The 24,682-nt window shown below is 36.5% G+C and overlaps 4 protein-coding genes and 1 non-coding gene across 9 annotated transcripts; 2 read left to right on the top strand and 3 right to left on the bottom strand.

Moving 5' to 3' along the window:
- Positions 1 to 715: 715 nt before the first annotated feature.
- Positions 716 to 9,920, bottom strand: LOC111806019 (probable pre-mRNA-splicing factor ATP-dependent RNA helicase DEAH4). Of its 2 annotated transcripts, XM_023691343.1 has the most exons (16): positions 9,580 to 9,920; positions 9,279 to 9,371; positions 9,070 to 9,174; positions 8,674 to 8,891; positions 8,529 to 8,581; positions 8,188 to 8,304; positions 6,693 to 6,784; positions 6,520 to 6,606; positions 5,091 to 5,305; positions 4,925 to 5,017; positions 4,442 to 4,565; positions 3,380 to 3,527; positions 2,382 to 2,451; positions 1,495 to 1,655; positions 1,227 to 1,402; positions 716 to 1,142 (listed from the first exon to the last, which is right to left on the bottom strand). In XM_023691343.1, the coding sequence occupies exons 1-16, from the start codon at positions 9,777 to 9,779 to the stop codon at positions 986 to 988; spliced, it is 2,109 nt and encodes a 702-aa protein (XP_023547111.1). In that variant the 5' UTR covers positions 9,780 to 9,920; the 3' UTR covers positions 716 to 985. The 2 variants fall into 2 exon arrangements, with proteins under 2 accessions (XP_023547111.1, XP_023547112.1); XM_023691344.1 differs by lacking the exon at positions 9,580 to 9,920 and having other exon boundaries at positions 9,070 to 9,191; positions 9,279 to 9,370.
- Positions 9,921 to 10,418: 498 nt separating this feature from the next.
- LOC111805397 (NADH dehydrogenase [ubiquinone] flavoprotein 1, mitochondrial-like) lies at positions 10,419 to 13,483 on the top strand. 2 transcript variants are annotated; one of them, XM_023690476.1, is made up of 3 exons: positions 10,419 to 10,571; positions 10,978 to 12,447; positions 13,140 to 13,483. In XM_023690476.1, the coding sequence occupies exons 1-2, from the start codon at positions 10,569 to 10,571 to the stop codon at positions 12,433 to 12,435; spliced, it is 1,461 nt and encodes a 486-aa protein (XP_023546244.1). In that variant the 5' UTR covers positions 10,419 to 10,568; the 3' UTR covers positions 12,436 to 12,447; positions 13,140 to 13,483. The 2 variants fall into 2 exon arrangements, with proteins under 2 accessions (XP_023546244.1, XP_023546243.1); XM_023690475.1 differs by having other exon boundaries at positions 10,978 to 12,435.
- Positions 13,484 to 14,464: 981 nt separating this feature from the next.
- Positions 14,465 to 17,951, top strand: LOC111805841 (nucleolar GTP-binding protein 1-like). 2 transcript variants are annotated; one of them, XM_023691088.1, is made up of 4 exons: positions 14,465 to 14,535; positions 14,667 to 14,729; positions 15,261 to 17,318; positions 17,704 to 17,951. In XM_023691088.1, the coding sequence occupies exon 3, from the start codon at positions 15,275 to 15,277 to the stop codon at positions 17,306 to 17,308; it is 2,034 nt and encodes a 677-aa protein (XP_023546856.1). In that variant the 5' UTR covers positions 14,465 to 14,535; positions 14,667 to 14,729; positions 15,261 to 15,274; the 3' UTR covers positions 17,309 to 17,318; positions 17,704 to 17,951. The 2 variants fall into 2 exon arrangements, with proteins under 2 accessions (XP_023546856.1, XP_023546858.1); XM_023691090.1 differs by having other exon boundaries at positions 15,267 to 17,318.
- A 1,289-nt stretch (positions 17,952 to 19,240) lies between these two features.
- TRNAK-CUU lies at positions 19,241 to 19,313 on the bottom strand. The gene has a single exon. It is a non-coding gene; the product is annotated as a tRNA-Lys (tRNA).
- A 183-nt stretch (positions 19,314 to 19,496) lies between these two features.
- On the bottom strand, positions 19,497 to 24,682 carry LOC111806096 (U-box domain-containing protein 45-like). Of its 2 annotated transcripts, none has more exons than XM_023691452.1 (7): positions 24,462 to 24,682; positions 24,272 to 24,337; positions 23,474 to 23,568; positions 22,665 to 22,850; positions 22,357 to 22,464; positions 21,097 to 22,268; positions 19,497 to 20,418 (listed from the first exon to the last, which is right to left on the bottom strand). In XM_023691452.1, the coding sequence occupies exons 3-7, from the start codon at positions 23,522 to 23,524 to the stop codon at positions 19,611 to 19,613; spliced, it is 2,325 nt and encodes a 774-aa protein (XP_023547220.1). In that variant the 5' UTR covers positions 23,525 to 23,568; positions 24,272 to 24,337; positions 24,462 to 24,682; the 3' UTR covers positions 19,497 to 19,610. The 2 variants fall into 2 exon arrangements, with proteins under 2 accessions (XP_023547220.1, XP_023547218.1); XM_023691450.1 differs by having other exon boundaries at positions 24,443 to 24,682.

The raw sequence follows: 24,682 nt of genomic DNA on the forward strand, positions 1-24,682 counted from the left end.
TTTTTCGTTTGCTTCACATCCCGGCAAAAGACATTTTAATTACATTTCATAATAACTTTCAAAAAAANAAAAAAAAAAAAAAAAAAAAAAAAAAAAAAAAAAAAAAATTCCCCGATTTTTTATTTATGTATAGCTTGATCTTCAAATTTTAAATATTTTTCTTACACTAAGTTCAAATATTTAAAATTTTATAAAATTATATTTCACTTATTATTTATGAAAAGTTGGCTTAAAATTCCATAAAGAAAAACTATGAAACCAATATTCATAATTCACTTTTTAAAGTTGTTGATTACTATAACCTAATTAAAATTACTCAAAAATTAACTTTGGTCTTATATTTTAAATTAAAGTTAATGATGCACAATTATTTCTTAGATTAGCATGTTCAACATTTGAATTTATGATTGATAGGATGCTTTCTTATGAAAAGGACAAGAAATAATAATTTACCAAAAATTGAAACAAAAAAACAATAATCAGCTTCCCACAACTTGTGATTTATTTAATATTGTTAATTAAAATATGTGATCGCATGCTTGCAAAATAAAAAATAAAAAATAAAAAATATGACAAAAGTCTAAATTTAAATCTTTTATATTCATAACTATTTTTATTTAATTTCATTTAAAATTAAATTAAAATTATTATCCTCCCAAAATAATATCAAACTATTAAAACAAAATTATTGAGAAAAATATTAGAAAAAAGAAGATGAAGAACGGTTTATATCACTAAAAATTAAAATTACGATCACGTCCCACCTTAGATTACCCTAATGAATCTAAGATGAGCTCTCTTGACTACAAATCTTTAAGTGACCTAAGTTTCTTCGGGCTCTGTTAGCTATAAGATAGGGAATCACTATGAGTGAGTGAAGTAAGCTGACACAAGTATAATCAATTTACTCATGTTTCCTAAGCTCCACAATGTTCAAGAAATAACTCACCAGCATGTATCAATTCTACTGTTTGATCACATAGTATCACTTTTTCCCTTTCCGTGCAAGAAATCGTTCTCGAGCAGCCTGAATTTTGTTATCATGGCCATCAAGAGTTGGTGTGGTGCCACCATCCTCTTTCTTCAGGGAGTCTTTAACGTTTCCCTCCATTGGCTCACTCGTAAGATCAGCACTGCCACCACTGTCAAGGGAAGAAAACTGCTAAGCTGGTCCATGAGCAAACTTCAATGCTTGACAAAAGATGGTATCGAGCGAACTGGCTTACCTTAATTTATTTACATTTAGATTCTTAACCTTGTTTAAAATGGGCATAACCCATTCAACCTGTACGGCACATACATTGCGCATAAAGGGTCTTGATGTTGTAATCAGCTCATGGTACACAACATAGTCAGCAAATTTCCCATCTTCATCTGGCTTAATAACAGACGAGGGATGCACCTACAACGGAGACTTTTAGTTTAGATCAATTTCAAACAATGAAGCTGGACATGGTCGATACTGTATTACAAAAGTACACGCCAACGTCGTACCTGAACGACTTGGGGCTTAAAACTAAGGGTTCGATAGCCATTGTGATGAATCATTCTCTCTGCAAGTTGATTGGCATAACCAACACATAAAGCCTTCCTCAAATTCCAGTACTCTGCCCGGCTTTCCTTTTGGTTTCTGGATGTCCATACGTCTAATGATCCTGTGTTTTACTAGGATAATTAGGAAACTAGAGAGAATAATCTTAATTATATCTCTGGAAGAAAAGAAAAAGATAAATAAACAAAATATTAATCCAGATATCAGGCCCATTCCGATGTCCTTAAACAGCCACCAACATCCTGGGGGGACTAAAAGAGAGTTATAATATGTTATACTAAGGCTCGGGTTTGGCTGGCTCCCTTGCATTGTAAATTGAGGTAGCACCCTAGCATTCAACATAACAATATTCAGTTCTGCCCTGTGAAAAGCTCAATAATTCCCCTCTAACCCATTTTAGCCATAAGATCTTGGCTCTTCCGTACAAGATGCTCTCTAAGCATTAGCATAAAAACAGTCCTTGGTACTACTCCCAGGGAAGATAATCTGTAGCTTGAAAAATGTTGAAATATTATTCAACAGTTTGCTAGCTATAGAACATATAAAAACATGATCTGCAGCCTTCATGGTCGTCTTTACAGGTTTTTACCCGAGAATTTCTTGATTAAACTCCGTAATACATTAAATTTAATCTTTCAAGTAGCTAACCAGGACATCCATCACTATGATTTCTGAACTCCAAACTTGTGATTTCCATTTTCTAATCAAACCTGGAACTATAAGGCGTTTCATTTCATATCATCCTTCGTGTCATCTTTCCTCAACAAGAAACGGGAAGCCAATATTTTCACATTAATTTTCTAAACATGATACCAGAAATGATACCAACCTTTGGCTATTTTCTGCATTATTTGACAGAGCTGTTTTCGTACGTCTTTGACAAACAACATCCCTCTTACCTGCAATAGTAAGCTCTGACAGTTAATTTCCCACCATTAGTTATTTATTTTCATTCTGTCTTGTTTTGTTTTATTATTAATAAGGAACACGAAAATCATTAGTAAGAGAAACCATTATAAGAAGGAAGGTAAGAACTCATGTTTCTTAATTTCCAAAAAGAAGGTAAATAATCCAAAGAAAAAGTCCTAGTTAATTGCCAAATCCATGTGGGTATTTTGTTGTCCACTCACCAATCTTGGATTTGGATATGGATCAAACCCATGTGAACTCCACCCATGATGCTTAGGCTTTGATATGGAAGCACACAGGACCATTAAGGAGAGAAGCCTGCCTCTACAAATAGACTCCCTCCCCAAGGTAGTATATGAAAAATAAAGGATGTTGGGAGCATTCCATCACTCGTTTTATTTTCCTTAATAAGTTAATTTGTTTTTTTTTTTTCCTTCTGATTTTTTTGCTAAGAATTCTCATGTTTCGAGAAAACATTAGAATAGCGAAAAATAAATTTTGTTTATTCTGATTATTGTAAGATTCTCACATGTCCAAAGGTAAACATTCACAAAAGGTTAGTGTGATTGGCAGTTTTACAATGTACATGAAAGATCCCATAAAGGATAAAATCGTTTATTATTATTAATTTAAATTTCTAACGTGCTATGACACAGCTGAGACACAAAGGATAAAATCCGAAATTTTAAGAGCCAAAAAAAGCCAAATTGCCCAACCCAATCCTTTTAAAGCCCAACCCCATGATAAGTTAAATGAAAACCCCTAAGATCAAAATCTAAAACATCTACGGAAAATAGGCCCAAGTCAAACGCGCATCAATATATAGCACGTACAAACCATATATTTTGGTTACTGATTTCTATCTTACAAATAATGCCTAGCATGAATATGTTTCAGAAACGGACTATTCAAACTTGCCTGTAATTCGCGGTCTTTGCACCAGTTAACATCGTAATTCTCTTGATCCCAAAGCTCAAATATCTGTAGTAATTGGATGTGGTCACCCCAGCCAGAGCCATCAGGAAGGTCCAAGGACCTGTGCTTCCTCTTCTTATCAGCATTCTTTCTACAGACAAAAGCAGGTAAATTATCACGGAGAGGATCCATGACCAGACCTACTCACTTCATTAATGTTGTGTTACCAATGATCATAAGATATGACACGAGGCTGAATATGTAAACTCACACGCTCTAGTGTCAACGTGTAGGTTCTATTCTATACATTCAATGGACAAAGATGTAGGGATCAACACCTATCTAAATTTTAAGAATGATACTTCAAAAAAATTGAAAAGTTAATAGTCTCACATAATTTTATGGGAGAAAGTTGTAACAGTCCAAGCCCACCGCTAGCAGATATTGTCCTATTTGGACTTTCCTTTTCGGTTTGGGATTTCCCTTTCGGGCTTCCCCTCAAGGTTTTAAAACGCGGCTGCTAGAGAGAGGTTTTCACACCCTTATAAGAAATGTTTTGTTCCCTTCTCCAATCAACGTGGGATCTCACAAAAGTTCTCAAGTAATAACAAACAACAAAGGAGTCTCCATAAACAGTGAGAGGTTCAGGTTTTAATGGTAGAAAACAGAATAATCAGAAACTGAGCCGTGTACGCTGTTCCATACAATGATAGTTATAGCTCTAGGTTGTGATGCAATGATCGTGAGATAAATTCTGAGGTTGTATAATCATTTCGTTAACGCTACAAACTAGTTTGTATAAACATAACTCACTAGATTTTTAACAAATTGAAGGACAAATTAAGTTAAAATTAGGTAGAGTGAAAAAATAAAAGTATGCAGGGTACATATTTTCTCATAAATGAACTGTGAAATAAAGATTACGTCAGAGAAGTTAGGGACCTCAAAGCAAATCATACCAACTGACGGTACATAGTTTATGGTAATAAGTCTGCAGACTAATAGAATTCAAATGAATGTTGTTTTAACAATATTATTAAAACCAGACTTTAATTGAGCTAACACCTGCGACCAGGAAGCAATGTCGTCTCTGCTGATAACATTGCAGCAACAGTCAAAGCATGGGATATACAACCATACTCATTTGCCTCTATCAAGGTTCGTGAGAGTGAAGGTTCTAGTGGAAGCTCTGCACGAGAGATCATAAAACGTAGCACCAAAACTGATTAATTGTTTGTCCTACATTTAGATATGCAAATAAAGTTGATAAGACAGAGAAATTATTGCAGTACAACAATCATTTTTTCATTTATCCTGTTTAACATCTATCAGTTATCAAACACAAAGAACTCGTTTACCAAAAATCCAACATAAAGCATTGAAGTTTGCATGCAATCTTAACCCAACAGTGGTAGAAATAAATTCAACATGAGCACAATGTCATCAATTTTGACAAACACCCACACCTAAGATACAGAATTGTGATTCTGCTACAATCATAAGCATAAAATAAAGTACATAGATAGTGGTAGATATTAAGAGTAGTACCAGCCATTGTTTGCCCAATTTTAGTAATAGATCCATTTTCATCAATAGCGTCAATAAGATATAGCTGCTTCAATGCATCTTCTAAAGATTCAGCTGCCATATCGAGTTAGATTTAGTCATCATATTCAGTTGAAGAAAGATTGCAGAGCTTAATATTGATACTTACAGGTAGGTGGATCAAGAAAATCAAATCTGAGAATATCAATATCTGGAAGGTCTAATGATTTCAAATAAAGAACACTGCCAGCAAGAGAAGATCGTTGTATTTCAGGAACTGTTACATCCAATAAGTCCTCTTGATAATCCATGGAAGTGTACAGCCTATAGCACTTCCCTGGACGTGTTCTTCCAGCTCTCCCAGCACGTTGATTTGCCTGCACTCTGTGCCCAAGACATAAAGGTTAAGGTGAAGAAACTAATACATGATCATGCACACGAATCCAGCAAAGACAAATTGTACAAAGTCTACCACTGGCAACCCTCATCTCAAGTTAGGGAGTATACAAAAAGGGTTTAAATCAGAGCACATTGAAGATAAGCTATAGTTCCAAAAGGAATTGTTGAGCCTACACCAAGTAGCATCTATGAAACCAATTACTACTGCTAGAAAAAGAGAGGTAGAAGAGTTTTCCTCATATGGAAAAGCTCTGTTGTTTATTTTGTTCCAAAATATTCAAAAATAAAAAAATAAAATAAAAAAGTTTTAGCCAAAGGAACTTAGCTATATCAGAAAGAATGTCTATCCTCCTAACAGAGAGGTCAGCAAGGTTGGAACGTTGTTGGGAACAGGAGCAAACAACCAAAATCATCCAGAATGGAGTTCTCGAAGTTGAGGGCCATGGGCTGCTAAGGAAATAGATAAGATCAAGCTTCCACTTTTACATATATCAGAAGTGAGTAGAACTGCAAAGGTTTTGGGATGTATGTCTTTTCACACCCATTTGCAAGGTCTCCCAGTATTTCAGTGTCCTTGACGTCTTCAGAAAGAAATTTGAAACATAAGGAATTAGACGTGTACACAATTCCAACTTCATTTATTTTGCATAGGAGTTAACCCACAACAGAGGCCATTGGAGAAATCCAAAAGTGGCAGTAAGAGAAACCTGATACTAGATTTTGATATCATTAAGATTTCTTCCAGAGTTTAGTTGAGGAAGACTTGGAGGGACTCCACACTTTGATGATCTTTAGACCTTTGCTGTTGGATATTGCATTGAGATCAGGGAAAGCAGTAGAGAGGGATTCATAATTTGGTATTTTCACCACTCCCCATCGTGATCTTGACACTAGATGGCAAAACCTGCTTGCAGTTACAAGAGACTTTCTGGAGGCCTTTGAAGAAGTTAACAATTGATAGAGTAAACAATTACCCAAAGAGACACCCAACTTTGCCACCAATCTTAAAAATATATAAATAACTCAAAAGAGGGAATTTGAAGGGAAAATTCCAGGATGGTTAAGTATTCAACCAAATTCTAGCATCAAACACAGCCATCAAAGAGTATAGAAAGGCAAAAAAACAATTGCTACTATCAAGAGCAACTTTAAGACATTCCAACAAGAGAGCTTAATAGTCAGTGAAGTAGAGTACATACTTGCTAATTTGTACAACGTCGAGGGAGTACATGCCAGTTGATGGGTTGTATTGCCGTTGCTTGACATAACCAGAATCGATGACATACCTATGATCAATACATGCTTATCGGTGTGATGCAGTTTAAATATGAATTATAAAAAAAACCCAAAGAGATTTACCTAATTTACTTACACAACACCATCAACAGTCAAAGAAGTTTCAGCAATATTGGTTGCTGCAATAAATCTCCTACAATTTGGTGGTGGACGACTGAATACACGCACCTGGACGGTAAAGATAATGTGTCAGACATAAAAGTCCCATGAAAACTGAATGGCTCCAACATGTACATTTACATCATTTCTTCTGATGCTTCTCTAACTTTTAAATAAGAATCATTAAACATTACATCGAAGAAATGGTATATTCATGATGACAACTCCCTCAAAAGCCAACGTTATCCAAATGTCATAAATAGCAGAATGTCTATATCAACAAAAAATAATAACGTAAGGAGCTCCAACACAATAGACAAAAATAAAAACATCTTACAGCTCATTGAGATCTTTACTCCTCATCAAAGAATTTCTTAAATTTTTTCTTCCTTTCTAACCAAATTTCCAACAAAAAGAAAAATTGGAAATTTGTATTTTCTTCTTAAAGGGTATTCACATGAAAAATTGGAAACATTCTTAGACACCTAGAAACACTGGAAGAGATAACAAATGTCCTCCACTTTATATGGCTACTGCATGAAGAGAAATATCACCGTGACCCCATGAGAAAGTTTCTTTCAAAAGAAAATGCAAAAGAAGTCCAAACAAAAACTTACTCTAAATATGCGGGGGAAAAAAAAAAAAAGGTTCTCCTAGGAAAGAGTTCACAGTCAGAGGAAGAACTTAATTTTTTTAGAATAGTACTGCCTCATCAAACTTTTCACAAAGAACATCAACCAAGAGAGTATTTTAAGTTTTAACTTGGTCTCTACCATTCTAATTCCAAAAGGCCAAAATGTTTGACCAGGATAACTCCATGAAAAAGATACACTTAAGGCATGAGCCGCAAAACTTTAAAAATTGGATTTATTTCTCTACCGCATAAAAAGCATGATGTCAAGTAAACCCTGGGAGGAAAATAATAAGAAATCCAAGAATGAGTGGAGGTAAATCCTATCAGAGGAGACATAGTCGTAAGTGATAAACTAAGATCGAGAAAATGAAGTCATGTGGGCTTATTAATCTTCTACTTTTCTCCCTAAAGTAAGGGTTAAGGATAGAAAATGAAGTATTATACCAATTAATAGATATTTACAATAATGCAAGAGAAAACAAAATCCTCCATGAAACTTAAAATTACGCAGTAACTGCCCAAAGCTAAGTACCAAAATGTGTGCATGTTTGGGAGGCTTTCTCCAAATTATTTTACATTTTTATTTAAGAACATTTTAAAGAAGGTTGAATCGGTAGCTTGTAAACATATTGTGCACTTGAAGTCGCTATTTACAAGTTTGTGATATTGGAATCAAACATATAAGAAAAAAACAATTCAATAGTAACTTTTAAAAAAATAACTATAGAAATATGTTCGTAGTGAAGTTTTATTTATGTATTTAGATCAATAATAAATAAAGAATTTAACCTTGTCTCAACTAATTTTCTAAGTGAAAAAAAAAAAATAGTTTACTTGCCTGCAGTTCTGGTGGCAATGAACCATGAAGGGGAAGAACTACAGCATCCATGCAAGATCCTTCTTCCAGATTATAAACTTTTTCCTCCAACTTTGACACTAACTTCTCTATATCATCCTTCAAAAAAAGAATTGTTTTAATGAAGAAACAATTAGCTGAAAATAAATGCCAGATAGAGTTAAAAGAATAGAACTTAGTTTTATTTTGCTCGATTGGAGGCATTTCTTTTAGGTTGCCTTCGTCTTTTCTTTTGTGGGCTCTCTTTTTTGTATGCCCTAGTATTCTTTCACTTTCTTTTCAATGAAAATTTGGTTATTTATCCAAAACAAAAACAAATGTACCTGCCCAGTCATGAAAATGAGAACATCCCCTTCTGGTTCTTTGGTATGTATATCTAGCAAATAGTTAATGCAAGCTCTTCAGTATTTAACTAGGAAAGTCTAAAAGTGGATGGAAAGGATTGATATATGGGAATATTAAGCCTACCGATAGCCGTTTTTAGACATGATTCAAGGTAGCTCTTTGGACGTTCATTGCTATACAATATCTCAACAGGATACAACTTTCCAGGAACTGTCAGCAAAGGGCAATCGAAAAAGAATTTCGATACTTTGTCCCCATCAAGGGTTGCTGAAGTGATAAGAACCTTCAAGTTGGAACTACGCATTCTAATTAAACGTTTCATCAGCCCCATCAATATGTCTCTGGAAAAATAATGAAAAAGCTTTGATCATTGTTTATGTACAAGTTGAGAGAAATAATGAGATAGTGCCAAACAGAAAAAAGAACATAAAACAACTTAATTGGACCAAAAAGAAGGAAATGCCAAATAATGAGGTATAAGATGGGACTGAGAACTGATATTCATAAGATGCAACTCACGTATTCAAGCTTCTCTCGTGAGCCTCATCCAATATGATCACTGAATATTGACCGAGCTCGGGATCAGAAAGACTTTCGCGAAGGAGGACTCCATCAGTGAGATATCTAAGCAGTTTACAATCCTACAGTCAGTTGCAAGAAAACTAGGAATCAAACAAAACAACAAAATACTTTACTAATTTGAACGAGCAGAAGTCAAGTTCAGTTACTTGATTCGAGTTCTTTCTGAAGTTCTGTCCTCAAAACGAATGGCATATCCAACTTCCTCGCCAAGTTGAACGTCAAGCTCCTCTGCAACTCGTCTGCCAGTTTAAATAGATAATCCATTAACTATTTTATCACTTTTATTCAAGATTTCCATACATGTGACAACCTCGGTTACTTCCTATGAATATCTTTCCACGAAATACAATTAGTTAGATCGTCCCCAGAACACTCAATACCGGATTCCGAGTTCTATAACAAAAGGCGACACTGTTTTGCAAGAAAGTAAACAGGTTAGGAGTTTACCGAGCAACAGAAACGGCGGCAACTCGGCGAGGCTGAGTGACGCCGATAATACCGGACTTCGTGTATCCTCTCCGGTGGAGCATTTGAGAGAGCTGAGTGCTCTTCCCTGAGCCTGTCTCTCCAATTATAACTACCACTTGATTCTTCTCCACTGTTTCGATGATTTTCTCCTCGAATTGGAGAATTGGGAGCTGCGCCATAGATGAATCTACTCTGGTACTCTCCTCAACTTCGTATGAACTTGTAAAATCGCAAGAGCGGCTTCGAGTTTCAGCTGCCTCGATTCTTCTATCACACTGTTGAGCAAATTCCTACTAATTTTTCTTAATTTTGGGTGGCATACTTCAATATTTGACCAATTGGTGAAGCCAAGCATTGCCCGCCATTTAATTTTATTTTCATTAAAATTTGCACAAACCATATTTACGGAATTTTTTACGTCATAGGTTGAAGTACAAGATATAAATGAAATTAAAGGAAAAAATAATATATGAGATATATTTTTTTTTAAACTAAAAAAAATTGAAATAGTATTAATTAAATTTTAAAAACATTTCAAATATTTTTTAAACAAAACATGAATTGTTTTTATCCAAAATTAATGAGTAAAAAGTATATATATATATATATATATATATATACTTTCTCTCTTTTGAAGTTTATGTTATTTTCAAAATAAAAGTAAAAACTTATTAGCATTTTTATTAATTCAAGCTATTAGTACCCACGCTTTAGTATTTACGTGTACCTCTTAATTATCGCGAAGTCTAGCTCAATCTCAGCCGTTCGATGGCCAACTCCTATGAGCACAACCATAATCAATAAATCGCAACCGTAGATTTTGTTTACAAGAGATCGCCACTGGCCGGGTCATTTCTGAAGCCTCTCGCCCCATTTTATTTTTCTCCATCGTTTCTGCAAATCTCCATCAATCGGCTGCAATCGCCTGCGCGTCTCAGGATTCAAATCCGTCCTAAGCACTTCATGCTATGGTAAGAAATTTATATTTCTTCAGTCCGGTTATAATTTGATCATATGTTCTCTGTCGCTTTTTTTTTTTAGTTCGTATTTAGTTTTCGGGTCGTTCTGATTTAGTGTATGAATTTGAATGTTTCGAAGAATTTAGACAACCAGTTGTTGTCTCGAGTGCCTTTGATTTTTCCATTTGTAGAGATCTTTCAAAATTTCGTTCTAAAGTTAAGCTATTGGCAAGATTTTCTTACGTTCATCTGTATCTGTTTGAATGTTGGCATTAGGTTTCTGAATATTATTAGGCATGGTGGGTTTCTTAGTGCATTCTCATTTTCTTTTTCTTCGTCTTCCCTATTTCACCATTTGAACTATTATCATTATCTGGTATCATACGATTGAATTACCAAAATTTATTATCTTCTTTAGGCACCTTTTAGGGGCATGCTTTATTTACAACGAACAGCGTTGGCAAGGAGCTATAATGATAGGTGGGGCGTAGGATTCAGGGCATTTAGCAATCAAGGTGCAGCAGCTAATAGCAGCCCTCAGCCTCCCCCACCTCCTCCACCTCCAGAGAAAACTCATTTTGGTGGCTTGAAGGATGAGGACCGAATCTTTACCAACTTATACGGTTTACACGATCCCTTTCTCAAAGGTGCCATGAAACGTGGTGATTGGTACAGAACTAAAGATTTAGTACTCAAGGGTACTGATTGGATTGTCAACGAAGTAAAGAAGTCAGGCCTCCGTGGTCGTGGAGGTGCTGGGTTTCCATCTGGGCTTAAATGGTCATTCATGCCCAAAGTATCCGATGGCCGCCCTTCCTATCTTGTTGTCAATGCTGATGAAAGTGAACCTGGAACCTGTAAGGACAGGGAAATCATGCGCCACGATCCACACAAACTCTTGGAAGGTTGTCTGATTGCTGGAGTTGGGATGAGGGCTACTGCAGCTTACATATATATCAGAGGCGAGTATGTGAATGAACGAAAGAATCTTGAAAAGGCCAGAAAAGAGGCCTATGAAGCTGGATTTTTGGGCAAGAATGCATGTGGATCTGGTTATGATTTTGACGTCCACATCCACTTTGGTGCCGGTGCTTACATCTGTGGGGAAGAAACAGCTCTATTGGAAAGCCTTGAAGGGAAACAAGGGAAACCACGATTGAAGCCTCCTTTTCCTGCTAATGCAGGATTATATGGATGTCCTACCACTGTGACTAATGTGGAGACAGTGGCTGTTTCTCCTACTATTTTAAGGCGTGGACCAGAATGGTTTGCCAGTTTTGGGAGGAAGAACAACTCTGGTACCAAATTGTTTTGTGTCTCAGGACATGTGAATAAGCCTTGCACTGTTGAAGAGGAAATGAGCATTCCACTGAAGGAGTTAATTGAAAGGCACTGTGGAGGGGTTAGAGGTGGATGGGACAACTTGCTTGCTGTAATTCCCGGAGGTTCTTCAGTCCCACTGCTTCCCAAGCACATATGTGATGATGTAATCATGGATTATGACGCACTAAAGGCTGTCCAGAGTGGGTTGGGCACTGCAGCTGTAATTGTTATGGATAAATCAACTGATATTGTGGATGCTATTGCAAGGCTCTCCTATTTCTACAAGCATGAAAGCTGTGGACAGTGTACTCCCTGCAGAGAAGGTACAGGATGGCTGTGGATGATAATGGAAAGAATGAAGGTTGGAAATGCGAAGCTGGAAGAAATTGACATGCTACAAGAGGTTACCAAGCAGATTGAAGGGCACACCATTTGTGCCCTCGGTGATGCTGCTGCTTGGCCTGTGCAGGGTCTTATCAAGAATTTTAGGCCTGAGCTTGAGAGAAGGATTAGAGAACATGCAGAACGGGAGCTGATCCAGGCCGCTGCATAGGTATTCTTTCAGGTTTATTTGGAATCCTTTCCACACTAATTTGATTAGCAGACATAAGCTGAGCATGTTGTTGCTTTAGTTTGGCTCTTGTAGCCCAATAATCATAACAAGGTTAAAACTGCTGTCAGATATACATTTGCTGGTGCAAGTAAACATGTAAGATCTGAATGGATCTTTTAATATAAATCATTATCTTACCTCCGCTTTGAAACGGGTTTATATTATGTTCGAACTTGGAGATTCCTATCGTAGTCATTACTGATAAAATGTTTATACGGTTCTTTATATTATGTTCTTTTCTGCCATGATTTTGTGGGTCAAGAAAATGGCACATGCAGAAATTAATGACTCATGAGCATGAGCTCTCAATAGCTGTTGATCATTGGACTTTCAAGTAAAGAGACCGTGGAACTTTGATTCTCATATAAAAACAGAGAAGCTAAAAGAAAAACTATTCCATTGTTTAGTGGTTTTCTTTCTGAAGATTTTATCTATTCCAAATGGTTAGATATACTTGCTTATTCCGGGAGATTCTTTTCTTCAGTCAATGATGCAAAAAAGTGGGTCATTTTTCTGTCCAATTCTGTAACATTGATGTGTGGAGGTGTGAACTTTGTTTTGTTTCGCTGCTGTTCAAATATCTTTTACAATTTCTATCTTATGATAAAGCACTGAACGACTTCTTCATCCTGTATGCTATGTAGGGAACTCCAACTTTGATGGAAATTGCAAATAATGAAGCAGCCCCAGATATTTGGATGATTGGTGTGGTTCAAGCGTCTGCAGGTCATGTCTGCAGGTCATGTCTGCATTTTGTTTGCTGTTTCAAATTGACTTATCAAGAAACTCGTTTGTATTTTTTGAAGCGTCTTTTGGGCTAGAATTATTATACATTTTTCTCTCTAGTGTATTTTGAATGCCTCTGTTAACGCCATTTGATGGTGGATATCTATGTTTTCTTCTTTAAGTTGTTGTACTCATCTGAACAGAAATTTCACCTCCCTGTGGAACATCAAATAAACGGTAAAAGATCAGCTATTTCTTCAAATGTTCTTAGTCTTGACCCTGAATTTAAAATATGTTTCTGAGATTCAACTTTGATGAACTTGGAGCCATGAGGTGCTTTTGAATAAGTATTTTTCATAGTAAAGTAATTTATTATTATTAACTTCGTAGTTTTATCAAAACACCACCACTTTCAGTTGTTTCTAAGTAATAAGTGAAAGTTTCTAAGTAATAAGCTAAACTCACTTGTAACTTGTACTTTTTTCTAGCAGGTCTTCCAACTGTATGTATAGCTATTTCTTAAGCTATGTTCGTGTCAGCTGTTGTATTGTATATTTACACTACCTTTATTTTCCGTGTATTTCTTTAATATATTGTAATGGATGATTATCTGCATTGGTAAGTTATATCTAAAAAAAATAAAAAATAAAAACTTACTTATAGAAGAATATAATATGCCTTAAACGTTAAACTATGTTTATGTTGGTTGATGATATAGCATTTAATTGTCAAGGAAGATAGCAGATGTCTAAAATGTTGATTTGATTTTTAATATTTTAGATAAGTTGCAAATAATTGTCGCAAAACAAACAAAAAAAAAAAAAAAAATTTAAGTTCACATTTTTAGGGTTTGTTCAACTGCAATATGGATTTGAGTGTTTTCATATTCACTATAGTATTTTTCATTCAATTCCATATTTTCAAATTTATGATTTCATATCACCTTAATTGATAGAATTTAAATAAATTAACTAATTAATTAATAGTCCTAAAATTTAACAGATATAATTTGATTTATAAGATTTAGAAGGTAAAATTACAATTTGAATTATTAAACTTTCAAAATTGAGTATATTTAATTTATACATTTAAGGTGAAGACAATTAACCTCGAATCCTTGCTCGCATGGAGGGTGTTATTACTTATTTATTTAACCCTACGTAATATATTATTTCTGCAATTCATGAAAAATAACACATTTGAACAAATTAGGGTATTTTAGCAAAACTATATATATAAATGGCGCCTAAAGCCCTACAACAGCCGTCGTCTGCGTCAGTTTCTCTGGGCTCTTCGAAGTCCGAATGCAGCTAGGTACTCTTCCCTTCTTCACTCTCTACAAAACTCTAAACCAATTCGGCGAAAAAAATTCCTCACTCGTTAGATGTCTCGCTGCGTCTCTCTAATTTCCAGTACTTTTTGAATCTGTCTTGTTGTGGTTGCAGGGAAGGATATCAAATCTATCATTTGAGTTTTCTGACTCGTCAAACGAGAAGGAAGGAAACAAGGTTTGTGGTTTGCTTTTTGGAGTACGATTTCTGTTTTTTCTCTGCTGCCTTTACGATATGTATGAGATTAGCCAACGAATCAATTGTCGGGGAAATTTTTCGCGGGTATAGGAACAGCGGGAATCCGACTAATTTACGTTTTTCGTAGAGAATATTATCTGTTTATATGGTGATTATGTTGCTATTGAGTAATAAATCTGATTTTGATCGTGCGTTGTGCACTTTTCATCATGTTGGTTATGTCTGACAAATTCTTGCTGGTTGGGAATCTCAGTATTCAGATCTTACATTGTTTTAGTGATTTCTCTGTTCACTAAACCGACTACAATCCAAAACTATCTTCATAATTTCTTGTAGTTTCCAGACGGCATCGTTCAGTTGTAGTTTTTCAGGCATTAAGTTTGTATGTGTAGCAATATTTGCTTATTTTTAATTTTTACTATTTTTATGATTCTAAATTCTACATTTCTTTGTTATTTTAGATACACGGGAACTATTTTTTCAATTTGATGTGAACTACTGTAATTCTAGTTGCAGGGTAAAAAATGGTGCAGTACAACTTCAAGAAGATTACTGTGGTACCTAATGGAAAGGATTTTATTGATATTATTCTGTCCCGTACCCAGCGCCAAACACCCACTGTTGTCCACAAGGGTTATGCCATTTCTCGCTTGCGCCAGTTTTATATGAGGAAAGTAAAATATACTCAGACGAACTTCCATGAAAAGCTCTCTACTATCATCGATGAATTCCCTCGGCTAGATGATATTCATCCTTTCTATGGTGATCTCCTGCACGTTCTATATAATAAAGATCATTATAAGCTTGCTCTTGGACAAATTAACACTGCAAGGAACCTCATTAGCAAGATTGCTAAAGACTATGTGAAACTGTTAAAATATGGTGATTCACTCTACCGTTGCAAGTGTTTGAAGGTCGCAGCTCTTGGAAGGATGTGTACTGTGATAAAGAGAATTGGGCCTAGTTTGGCTTACTTAGAGCAGATTAGACAGCACATGGCAAGACTTCCTTCAATTGACCCTAATACTAGAACGATCTTAATTTGTGGGTACCCTAATGTTGGTAAGAGCTCATTTATTAACAAGATCACTAGAGCTGACGTTGATGTTCAGCCCTATGCTTTCACAACAAAGTCACTCTTTGTGGGTCACACTGACTATAAGTACTTGAGGTACCAAGTCATTGATACACCAGGGATTTTGGATAGGCCATTTGAAGATCGTAACATCATTGAGATGTGTAGCATTACTGCTTTAGCTCATTTGAGAGCTGCCGTTTTGTTTTTCCTAGACATATCAGGGTCTTGTGGTTATACAATTGCTCAGCAGGCGGCTCTCTTTCACAGTATAAAGTCTCTGTTTATGAACAAACCATTGATTATTGTCTGCAATAAAACTGATTTGCAGCCACTAGATGGTATACCAGAGGAAGACATGAAGTTGGTTAAGGACATGGAGGCTGAAGCTATGAAAACTGTGATGGGTCAAGGAGACGAGTCTACAGGTGAAGAGGGGGTGTTGCTTACTATGAGCACTTTGACAGAGGAAGGCGTTATTGCTGTTAAGAATTCTGCATGCGAGAGATTATTAAATCAGAGGGTAGAATTGAAGATGAAATCTAAAAGGATAAATGATTGCTTAAATCGGTTTCATGTAGCAATGCCAAAGCCTCGGGACCAGAAGGAAAGGCCACCATGCATACCTGAGGCAGTTTTGGAAGCTAGGGCCAAACAAGATGCTGCAGAGAAGGAAACTAGGAAAACCGAGAGGGATTTGGAAGAAGAGAATGGTGGTGCTGGTGTCTATTCTGCCAGTTTAAAGAAGAATTATATCTTAGCCAATGATGAATGGAAAGAAGATATCATGCCTGAAATTATAGATGGACATAATGTGTCTGACTTCATTGATCCTGATATTTTATTTAGACTTGAAGAGTTGGAAAGAGAAGAAGGGTATCGCCAAGAAGAGGAAACTAAGGATGATTTTGAGATGGATGGTGCTGAATTGACTCCTGAAGAACAACAAGCTTTGGCTGCGATCAGGAGAAAGAAAAGTATGCTTATTCAACAGCATAGGATCAAGAAGAGCACTGCAGAAAGTCGACCCATTGTACCAAGGAAATTTGATAAAGACCGGGAATACACAACAAAGAGAATGGGGAGACAGCTATCAGCCTTGGGTCTGGATCCTAGTATGGCAGTTAATCGAGCACGGAGTATGTCACGAGGGCGCAAGAGGGAGAGATCTCCTGACAGGGGAGATGCCACTGGCCATAATGCTATGGACGTGGATGATGAAACACCAAGTAAAAAGTTGCGTATGAAGTCTAGATCCTTGTCAAGATCTAGGTCTAGGTCTCGGCCACCAAGTGAGGTTGCCCCTGGGGAGGGATTCAAGGACTCGGTCGAAAAGGTCAAGGCATTAAAAATAGCAAAGAAATCTGTGAAGAAGAGGAATAAGAATGCTCGTCGTGGTGAGGCAGACAGGGTAATCCCGACATTGAAACCAAAACACTTGTATTCAGGAAAGCGTTCTACTGGAAAAACAGACAGGCGTTGAAATGTTTGAGGTAAAGTAAATCTTATGCTTTCCATCCTTAAATTTGGTTTGCGTTTGCTAGAATTCAAAGGCTATGGGCATGGGTCTATATGCACTTTCTGGATCTTGAATCTCTCTTATTCTGCATTCTCTCTTTCATCATACAACTTGAATCATTTCATGATCCGTCCATGCATATTACATAAAGAAGTCGGCTTGTTTTCAAGTTCAGAGATTTCTAATCCATGGATGGAGTAAACTCCTAAAGCCACTTACATGAAAAGACACTTTTCTTCTCATATTTTTGTTATTTTTTGATGATTCCTTCTGCTGGTTGAAATTTCTGCAAATGTTGTATTTACAGAAAGTTACATATTCATATGGTTTTAAGTTCAGTATATGTTATGTTATTGCAGGTATACATTGGGTTTTACAACCTTTTGAGATGTTTTCTTGTTGTAAAAGGTCTGATGAAGATGTAGATTGATGCGTTGCCTTGGGGAACAGAGTAGTTGTTGTGCAATTCAAATCTTTGGAACGTTCTATTCTTGGGTGTCTTGTGAGGTATTTCACATGATACCACAAAAATTTTGCCCGCTGAGTATTAAAATTTTATTTGCTGCTGCCCTCTTTTCATGGTAATTAATAAGTTCATTTTCTACAATTCCTTTTATACTTCATAGAACAATTGCTATTTGAATTTGAGAAATTTACTTGTTTAAAATTTCTTCTTCTTTGAGATCAAAGTAATGAATATAATCCTTTAACCAAAAATTTCTTCTTTTTCTTTGCAAATAAAATGCAATTCAAACCTCAGTACATCTTCAATTCTCTTTTATTTTAAAAATCTGGAATTCCTACATTTTTTACTTACTTCTAAGCCATAATAATATTTCATTATGGTTAAACAAATATACGAAATTATTAATAATGCAGCCTAAAATATTAAAATTATATTAATATTTTCTAACCATAGTTTTTAAAACCATTGAATTCAATGCAATTTTTTAAAAATAGAAACAAAATTTTAAAAACTAATTTTCTAGTTTTTGGAAGTTAAAAACCCTCCTAAAATTGGGCAAAAGTTCATTTGAAACTTGGCATTAGAGAGCGAGGTAGAGATAGATGGGAGCAGGAAGAAGAGAGAATTTAGGTCAGAGACGGTTCGTTCCGCTTAAATGGTGAATCCGCCATTTCATTTGGTCCCCGTCGGTGTTTGTTCGTGTTCTTAAGTGCAAATTCATGTTACAGGAAGCCGCGTTCCCATCCGTTGAATTCTTCTCCGTTGACGCCATGGAGGAAACTCTCCCGCCATTGAACACTCTTTTCGTAAGCTTATGAATCCGAGGAACTGTTGATCAATCTGTTACTGCGATTTACTCTTGGAAATTTCCGAGGTGACTGAGGATTTCCGCGGAGCATTCAAATAGGTTCTGTTTTATTTGAAGTACAATTTGCAGTACATGTGACTTAATTGCTCACTACAATATCATCGACAAGAAAGATGGTGCGAAAAGCCAAGATTTTGAACCCTTTGATTTTTGTCCTGCAATATCATTGCTCACTGGTCCCTCTTCTTCATTGATGATCGGTTTCTGGCGATCGCAAAAACTCTGGAGAAGAATTTTCCTCCATCCAAGCTCGTTTTTTATAAGATTGACGGTGTTCTTCATCTGATTGAAACTTTTCCATTAAAATTTGACGATGCTGTTGACAAGATTGGGCAGTGACCCTCGCCACATCTTTGCTCAAGTTCATGAATAACCATACTAATGAACTGGGGGAGAGATGGAACAGAGAGATGAGTAAACCTTGGTTCATACGAAATCCAATGAGGGTCATAATGGATCTGAATTATGAATGTGTGAAGAGGCAAGCAATGGAAGCGTAGAAAATAATATGATTTTTTTCGGCGGAGAAAATGATAAAAAAGAATAAAAAAGGGAAATAACACGCCCACCGTGGGGCTCGAACCCACGACCACAAGGTTAAGAGCCTTGCGCTCTACCAACTGAGCTAGACGGGCTTGTTGTTGTATATTCTAATTATATTTATTTGTATTTTAAATATTTCTACAACAAGTGATTTTAGTCTTAACCGTGCTTCTATCTCTCAATGCGTTGGTGTTTGATCTTTGTTTCATTTTGGGAAAGGATCATTTGAGGAGTGCGTGGGAGTGCAAAGCTGGAGTTAGAAGCCAAAACTCCGTGAATTAATTACAGCGGGCCTGTACATCTCATCTTTCAGATTAAACGAAAACCCAAAAATAAAAATAAAAATAAAAATTTAATTAAATAAAATTTACAAGGGCCAATGAGCTTTTTCAGAATTGGTACACTGAATAGCTTTTGCTTTTCCATAAAAAGCCAAAAGCTTTTCCTGTTTTTCTTCTTGAAATTGACTTGCACAGTGGCTTTGATTCTGCCACAGGCATGGATGTCCCGCTACTCTCTGATAGTGGTTTCGGTATGGATACAGGTGGCAGTGGCAGTGGCGGTGGTGGCTCCTGTTGTCTTTGCTCCCTAAACAACATCAGAAGCTTTTGAGCCTTCTCCTTACCTCTCGTTGTCCCGTTCACAGACATCGACACCAGCCCGGGAATTACGCCTTCCTGTAGGACCATCTCACTGCACTTCTCATTCCCATTGCACAGAATCAAGAGACAAGTCACTGCTTGTTCCTGCTCAAGGGCTTCACCACTGTCTAATATTGCTGCCAACCCACTGATAATTTCTGGAGTGGATGACATTTGATCTCTACCTAATTCACTTGAAGCTATATTTATCAAGATGGCTATGCACTTTTCGGTCCATGTTCGATCAAGACGGGCTGCAAGAAGGGCTTGAAGTCCCCCGATGATTTCAGAAGAAATCAGGTTGGGTATATTGGAGGGCACAGTTGAGAGATTGTAAAGTGTGTGAAGTGCATCAAGCTTGCATAGTGTTTGGGTACGCGCGTGGAGGGGCTGAATCAAGTACGGGACTGCACAACTTGAGCCGATAATAGATTTTGCTTCTTCCAGACAGGAGACGTTGAGATAGAGGGCCGTTGCATATCCGTGGGAATTTGGGTTCATAATCATTTCCTCCAACAATGGAATCATCCCTGCCGCCAGCATTATTTCTTTGTTCCTGAGAAAATATACTTCCATACATCATATATATACTACACAAAATAATTTAGATCAAAAGGAATGCATTTTCAAAGGAAAAGAACGTTATGACCCAAAAAAAAGTAAAATAGCTTCAACAATTAGCATTACTTTTGTCAAATTAATTAAAGGAACTATTTTTAAAAGGCACTTTTTGTGCTAAAAGACAACATCTATGTGTTGAATACCAATAATGGAAGTAAAAGAAATGTACAGAACCAAAAGCTAAAACACACTGAAGAGTTAAAGACCAACAACCATATAAAGCATTTCAATGTCCCCCATCATTTTCCTAGCATTCAAATTATTACTGGTTAACGATGATAAATATATCTAGTTTTACACATTTTCTAAGTCGAGGAAGGCTTTGGAACAAGGATAGAATTATGCTCATGAAAAAACTAAAATGTTGTGTACCTTTTTTTAATTATTGAACAGCGTGATTTTAGTGGCGCACATAGTTTATTTAGGAATTATCACTGCTATAAAAGTAAAGGTAAAATTATTACCAAATAAAAGAAGCATAAGTGAAAATCATTGTACTACCCCGCATACATGCCACCCAAACTATTGATATGCTGAGTGTAATTTATATAACAATAAAAAAATTGACTATAGTATCTAGAACTAAGACAAAAGGATTGGGAAGGCTGCAAACCTGTCGTTGTTGACAGCAAGGTTGAAAAGAGCCATTGCTCCACTTTCCTGAGCCCTAGTATTTTGTTCTCTCATGGCCATCTCTAAGTAGCGTAGAAGTCCCTGGACGAATCCATTAGCTCCCATAAATATCCTCGCCTCTTCATCCTCCTTGAGTAATTGTCTCATTTGCTCCACAACCGCCGACTTTTTCCTTAAGTCGGCTTCTTCATTTAAGACTTTCAAATACTCTTCGTATTTAGCATGCATATTTATGTCGGACTTTTGATCTTCAGCAGATTTGTCGTCCATTACGTTTCCTTTGATCTCCTCAGTTATACTATTTTCTTCTAGTGGAACAACTTTAACATCTTTCAACTTACAAGAACCAACAGACTCCATATGTGACAATTGAGACTCTGATTCAGATAACGCGAGCCTCCAGTAATTTAGGTCAAGACTATCTGGAGGTCCATCAGGAATAGGAACTCCATGCTGTTCACACCAGTTTGTAATCAGGCCCTTAACACTGTAATTCGGAGTCAGTGTAAGATGAGAGAGTTTCTGTTGAGTTTTCGGGCAGGTGTTATGGCCATCACTAAACCACTTCTCAATGCAAATCCTTTCATATGTTTGCCCGGAAGCAATTATGACCGGATCATACATAAGCTGCAATGAAATATGGCACCTCAACTCGTCAGGTGGAAGGGGAGTCGGCTCAAATCTGCGATTTTTTGGCTTCAAAATAAAAGAACCAATCTTTGTTAGCTGCCTTTCAAAGGCCTGACCGTTTCCACCAGGTCCACTGTCCTCGAGAGAGCCCTGAACAGTGGGTGAACAAGGTCCAGAACCCTGTGAATCGTTGTCGTCTGATACCTCACTTCTAAATAACTTGGAGTACTTCCTCATGAGATGCAAAAGATATGCTACAATGGATTCCTTCCTCTTGTCCTCTTCAATACGAGACCGGTCAATTAGTTTCTTTAGTGCCCTTCTCTCTGCAAGAGCTGCTCTTGAGGAGTTTATTCCAAGTCTAATAGCAGCTTGGTGAAAAGCTTCAAGCTCATCGTTGTCAACAGTGTTGTTAAATGTTCGTCCCTGTTGGAGCAATAAAATAATGTCATCGCCAACTTGCTTCTCCAAGGGATCTAGGAAAAAATGAGTACTTCCCAGTTCCTTCATAATCTCCTGAACCTGACACGAAAATTAAAAGGGTGTCAACAAAGCGCATTTTCAAGCAACATTTCCTGATAATATTAAGAAAAACTCAAGGTTATGGCACCTGATAGCCAATTGACTGTGGAACAATATCTTCAACACGTTTAAGACTATCTTGCAGAGCTCTTTTTACCTTCTCAAACTTTAACAGGACAGAGTCCCCAGTTATAGCCTACCACATGCAAAAAATATGTTAAGAACCGGAATTTTAAGGTGCTAAAAGGCATCATAAAGTACTAACATAAAAGCTCTATGACAACTTCATCATCAATAAGGTTGAAAATTAGTGCTTCTGTATGACACCGATGGCTCTAAAAAATCATAAAGCCAGCTATTCTAGATAGGAAAACCAAAGGGATACAATCGTTGTACCAAGTAAAGTTTGCTGCTCTCTGTACAATGTTGGAGAGTATTCTTGGCTTTTTCCAGTGCTACATGCAGTGAACATAATGCCTGGATACCAGATTTGCTCCGAGGTCGGGCAGCTTCCAATGAAGGGAAAATTGATAACACTTTACAATATGTTGCAGAAAGAGTCTTGCACATTCCCCCGTGTAGCTACAATAAAGGACAAAACTAGGTTACTTACCTCGTGCCATAGTATCAATACTGATTGAACTATTGACTTCTAATAAGAACAAGCCAAAAAAAGATCTGCAAAGACGATTCTCATTGAACAACTTGAAAATTCATTCTACAATATACTGAACGTTTACCCCTCGGCTGTCCGACCACACACTTTTTGAAGGAGAAATTTGTTGTCAATGTAGAAAATAGTGCAAGAAATGTGAGATCATTGTGAACCCAACACATACAACAAATGGTAGATGTAAATAAGCATTCAACCCAAACCAAATCCAACCAGCCGAGCGACAGTATAAAAAATTACAGTCAAATATTTCTGATTCCTTGAGTATTTATGAAACCCCACACAACGCCATAGATGGTTCATGAAAACAGAAGAGAAGATAGAACCGTGCTGCTAGTCAGAACATAGAAGGGTTCAGGAGTTTAAAAGTAGATTAAGAAAAGGAGGTAAGCCTTTTCAGAAGTAAAATACCACGGGCGAAGGGGAAGGAAGAAAAACCACGACATATTGACCTATTTCTCTTGATGAATGAAAATATGAAATGAGGGCTTTTGAACCCAATACGAGCTTGAAGATTAGCCATTCTACATACCTTGGCATCACTTGCAGCAAATAAATTTTCTTCAACCTCAGTAATATCCATTGTTCAAGCTCACCGTTAAAATCAATACTGGAAGATTATGTCATCTGCATTGCGAGATAATTATAAAAATAATTTTACAGAAGGCAAAATGAAATTCACCAAAGATAACAGACACAAAAGAAACAAAATGATAATAAAAGCAAATCATTATTGCTTTAGCTAACAAAATCATCCTTTCCTTTTATTCATAAGCAAATTAGAGTGCCTACGAGTCAACCTAAACCTTTTTAATAATTGAAATTTAGAGGCACAAAAGACTACTTAGGCGCATAAAAGATGTCCTACGCCTTAATTTTTGAGCTAAGGTACGAGAAGGAGATGCACAGAACGCCAATCTGAAGTTGGAAACAGAAATAATTAAAAAGAGACGGGATAAATAGCGACTCAATTATCTCACTAACGACGAATAATTAAGGAAACGCTGATTGATTAGACATTCTAGCAAACTCTAAAGGATACAAAATCTGAGAGGGAAACATGAATTAACAAACAACTGGAGACCACGATAATAGACAAAACAGATTCTGATTAAGGCATATTTTCAATCAGCTCGATTTGAAGGTTCGAAGACGGTATCTACAGAGATATAGAACGTATTTCCGAACAGTAAAAGTATCAGAATCGGAAAACGAATATCTACATACAAGGATTTCGAAAACGACTTCCTCAGCAAAGATCTTGGCCGAAAGAACAACCATGGTACAAAAGCATTCAAAATAACGAACAAGTAGAAAATCCAATCCAAACCTGGATAACAGGCACCAATTCAGAAAACGGCGAGCCTCAAATCTTCGTCAAAATGAATGGAACGAACTGGAAAATGGAAAAAGGAAAAGAATCAAGAATCGAAGGTTAAGAGAATGGGAAAATCAGGGGTGGAGTGTAAAGAAAACTAGATTTGAAACAGAATAAACGTACCAGAAAAAACAGAACTAACCAAGGAGGCTTCATAAAATAGTATTAATCACAAATTTTCTCAGGAAACAAACAGAATCAGAGGCTCCCTTTGATCGGCACATTTTCGCTCCATTAATCATCTACATCCCACACACGAACAAATACAAAATAATAAAATAAAATAAAATAAAAAAAAGTTTTAAAAATAGGTGGGCAGATTTCTCGGAACGGAGAGAGAAAGAGAGGATTTATGCCTTTTAC

This window comes from Cucurbita pepo, chromosome LG11, assembly GCF_002806865.2.
Source record: "Cucurbita pepo subsp. pepo cultivar mu-cu-16 chromosome LG11, ASM280686v2, whole genome shotgun sequence".
Lineage (NCBI taxonomy): Eukaryota > Viridiplantae > Streptophyta > Magnoliopsida > Cucurbitales > Cucurbitaceae > Cucurbita > Cucurbita pepo.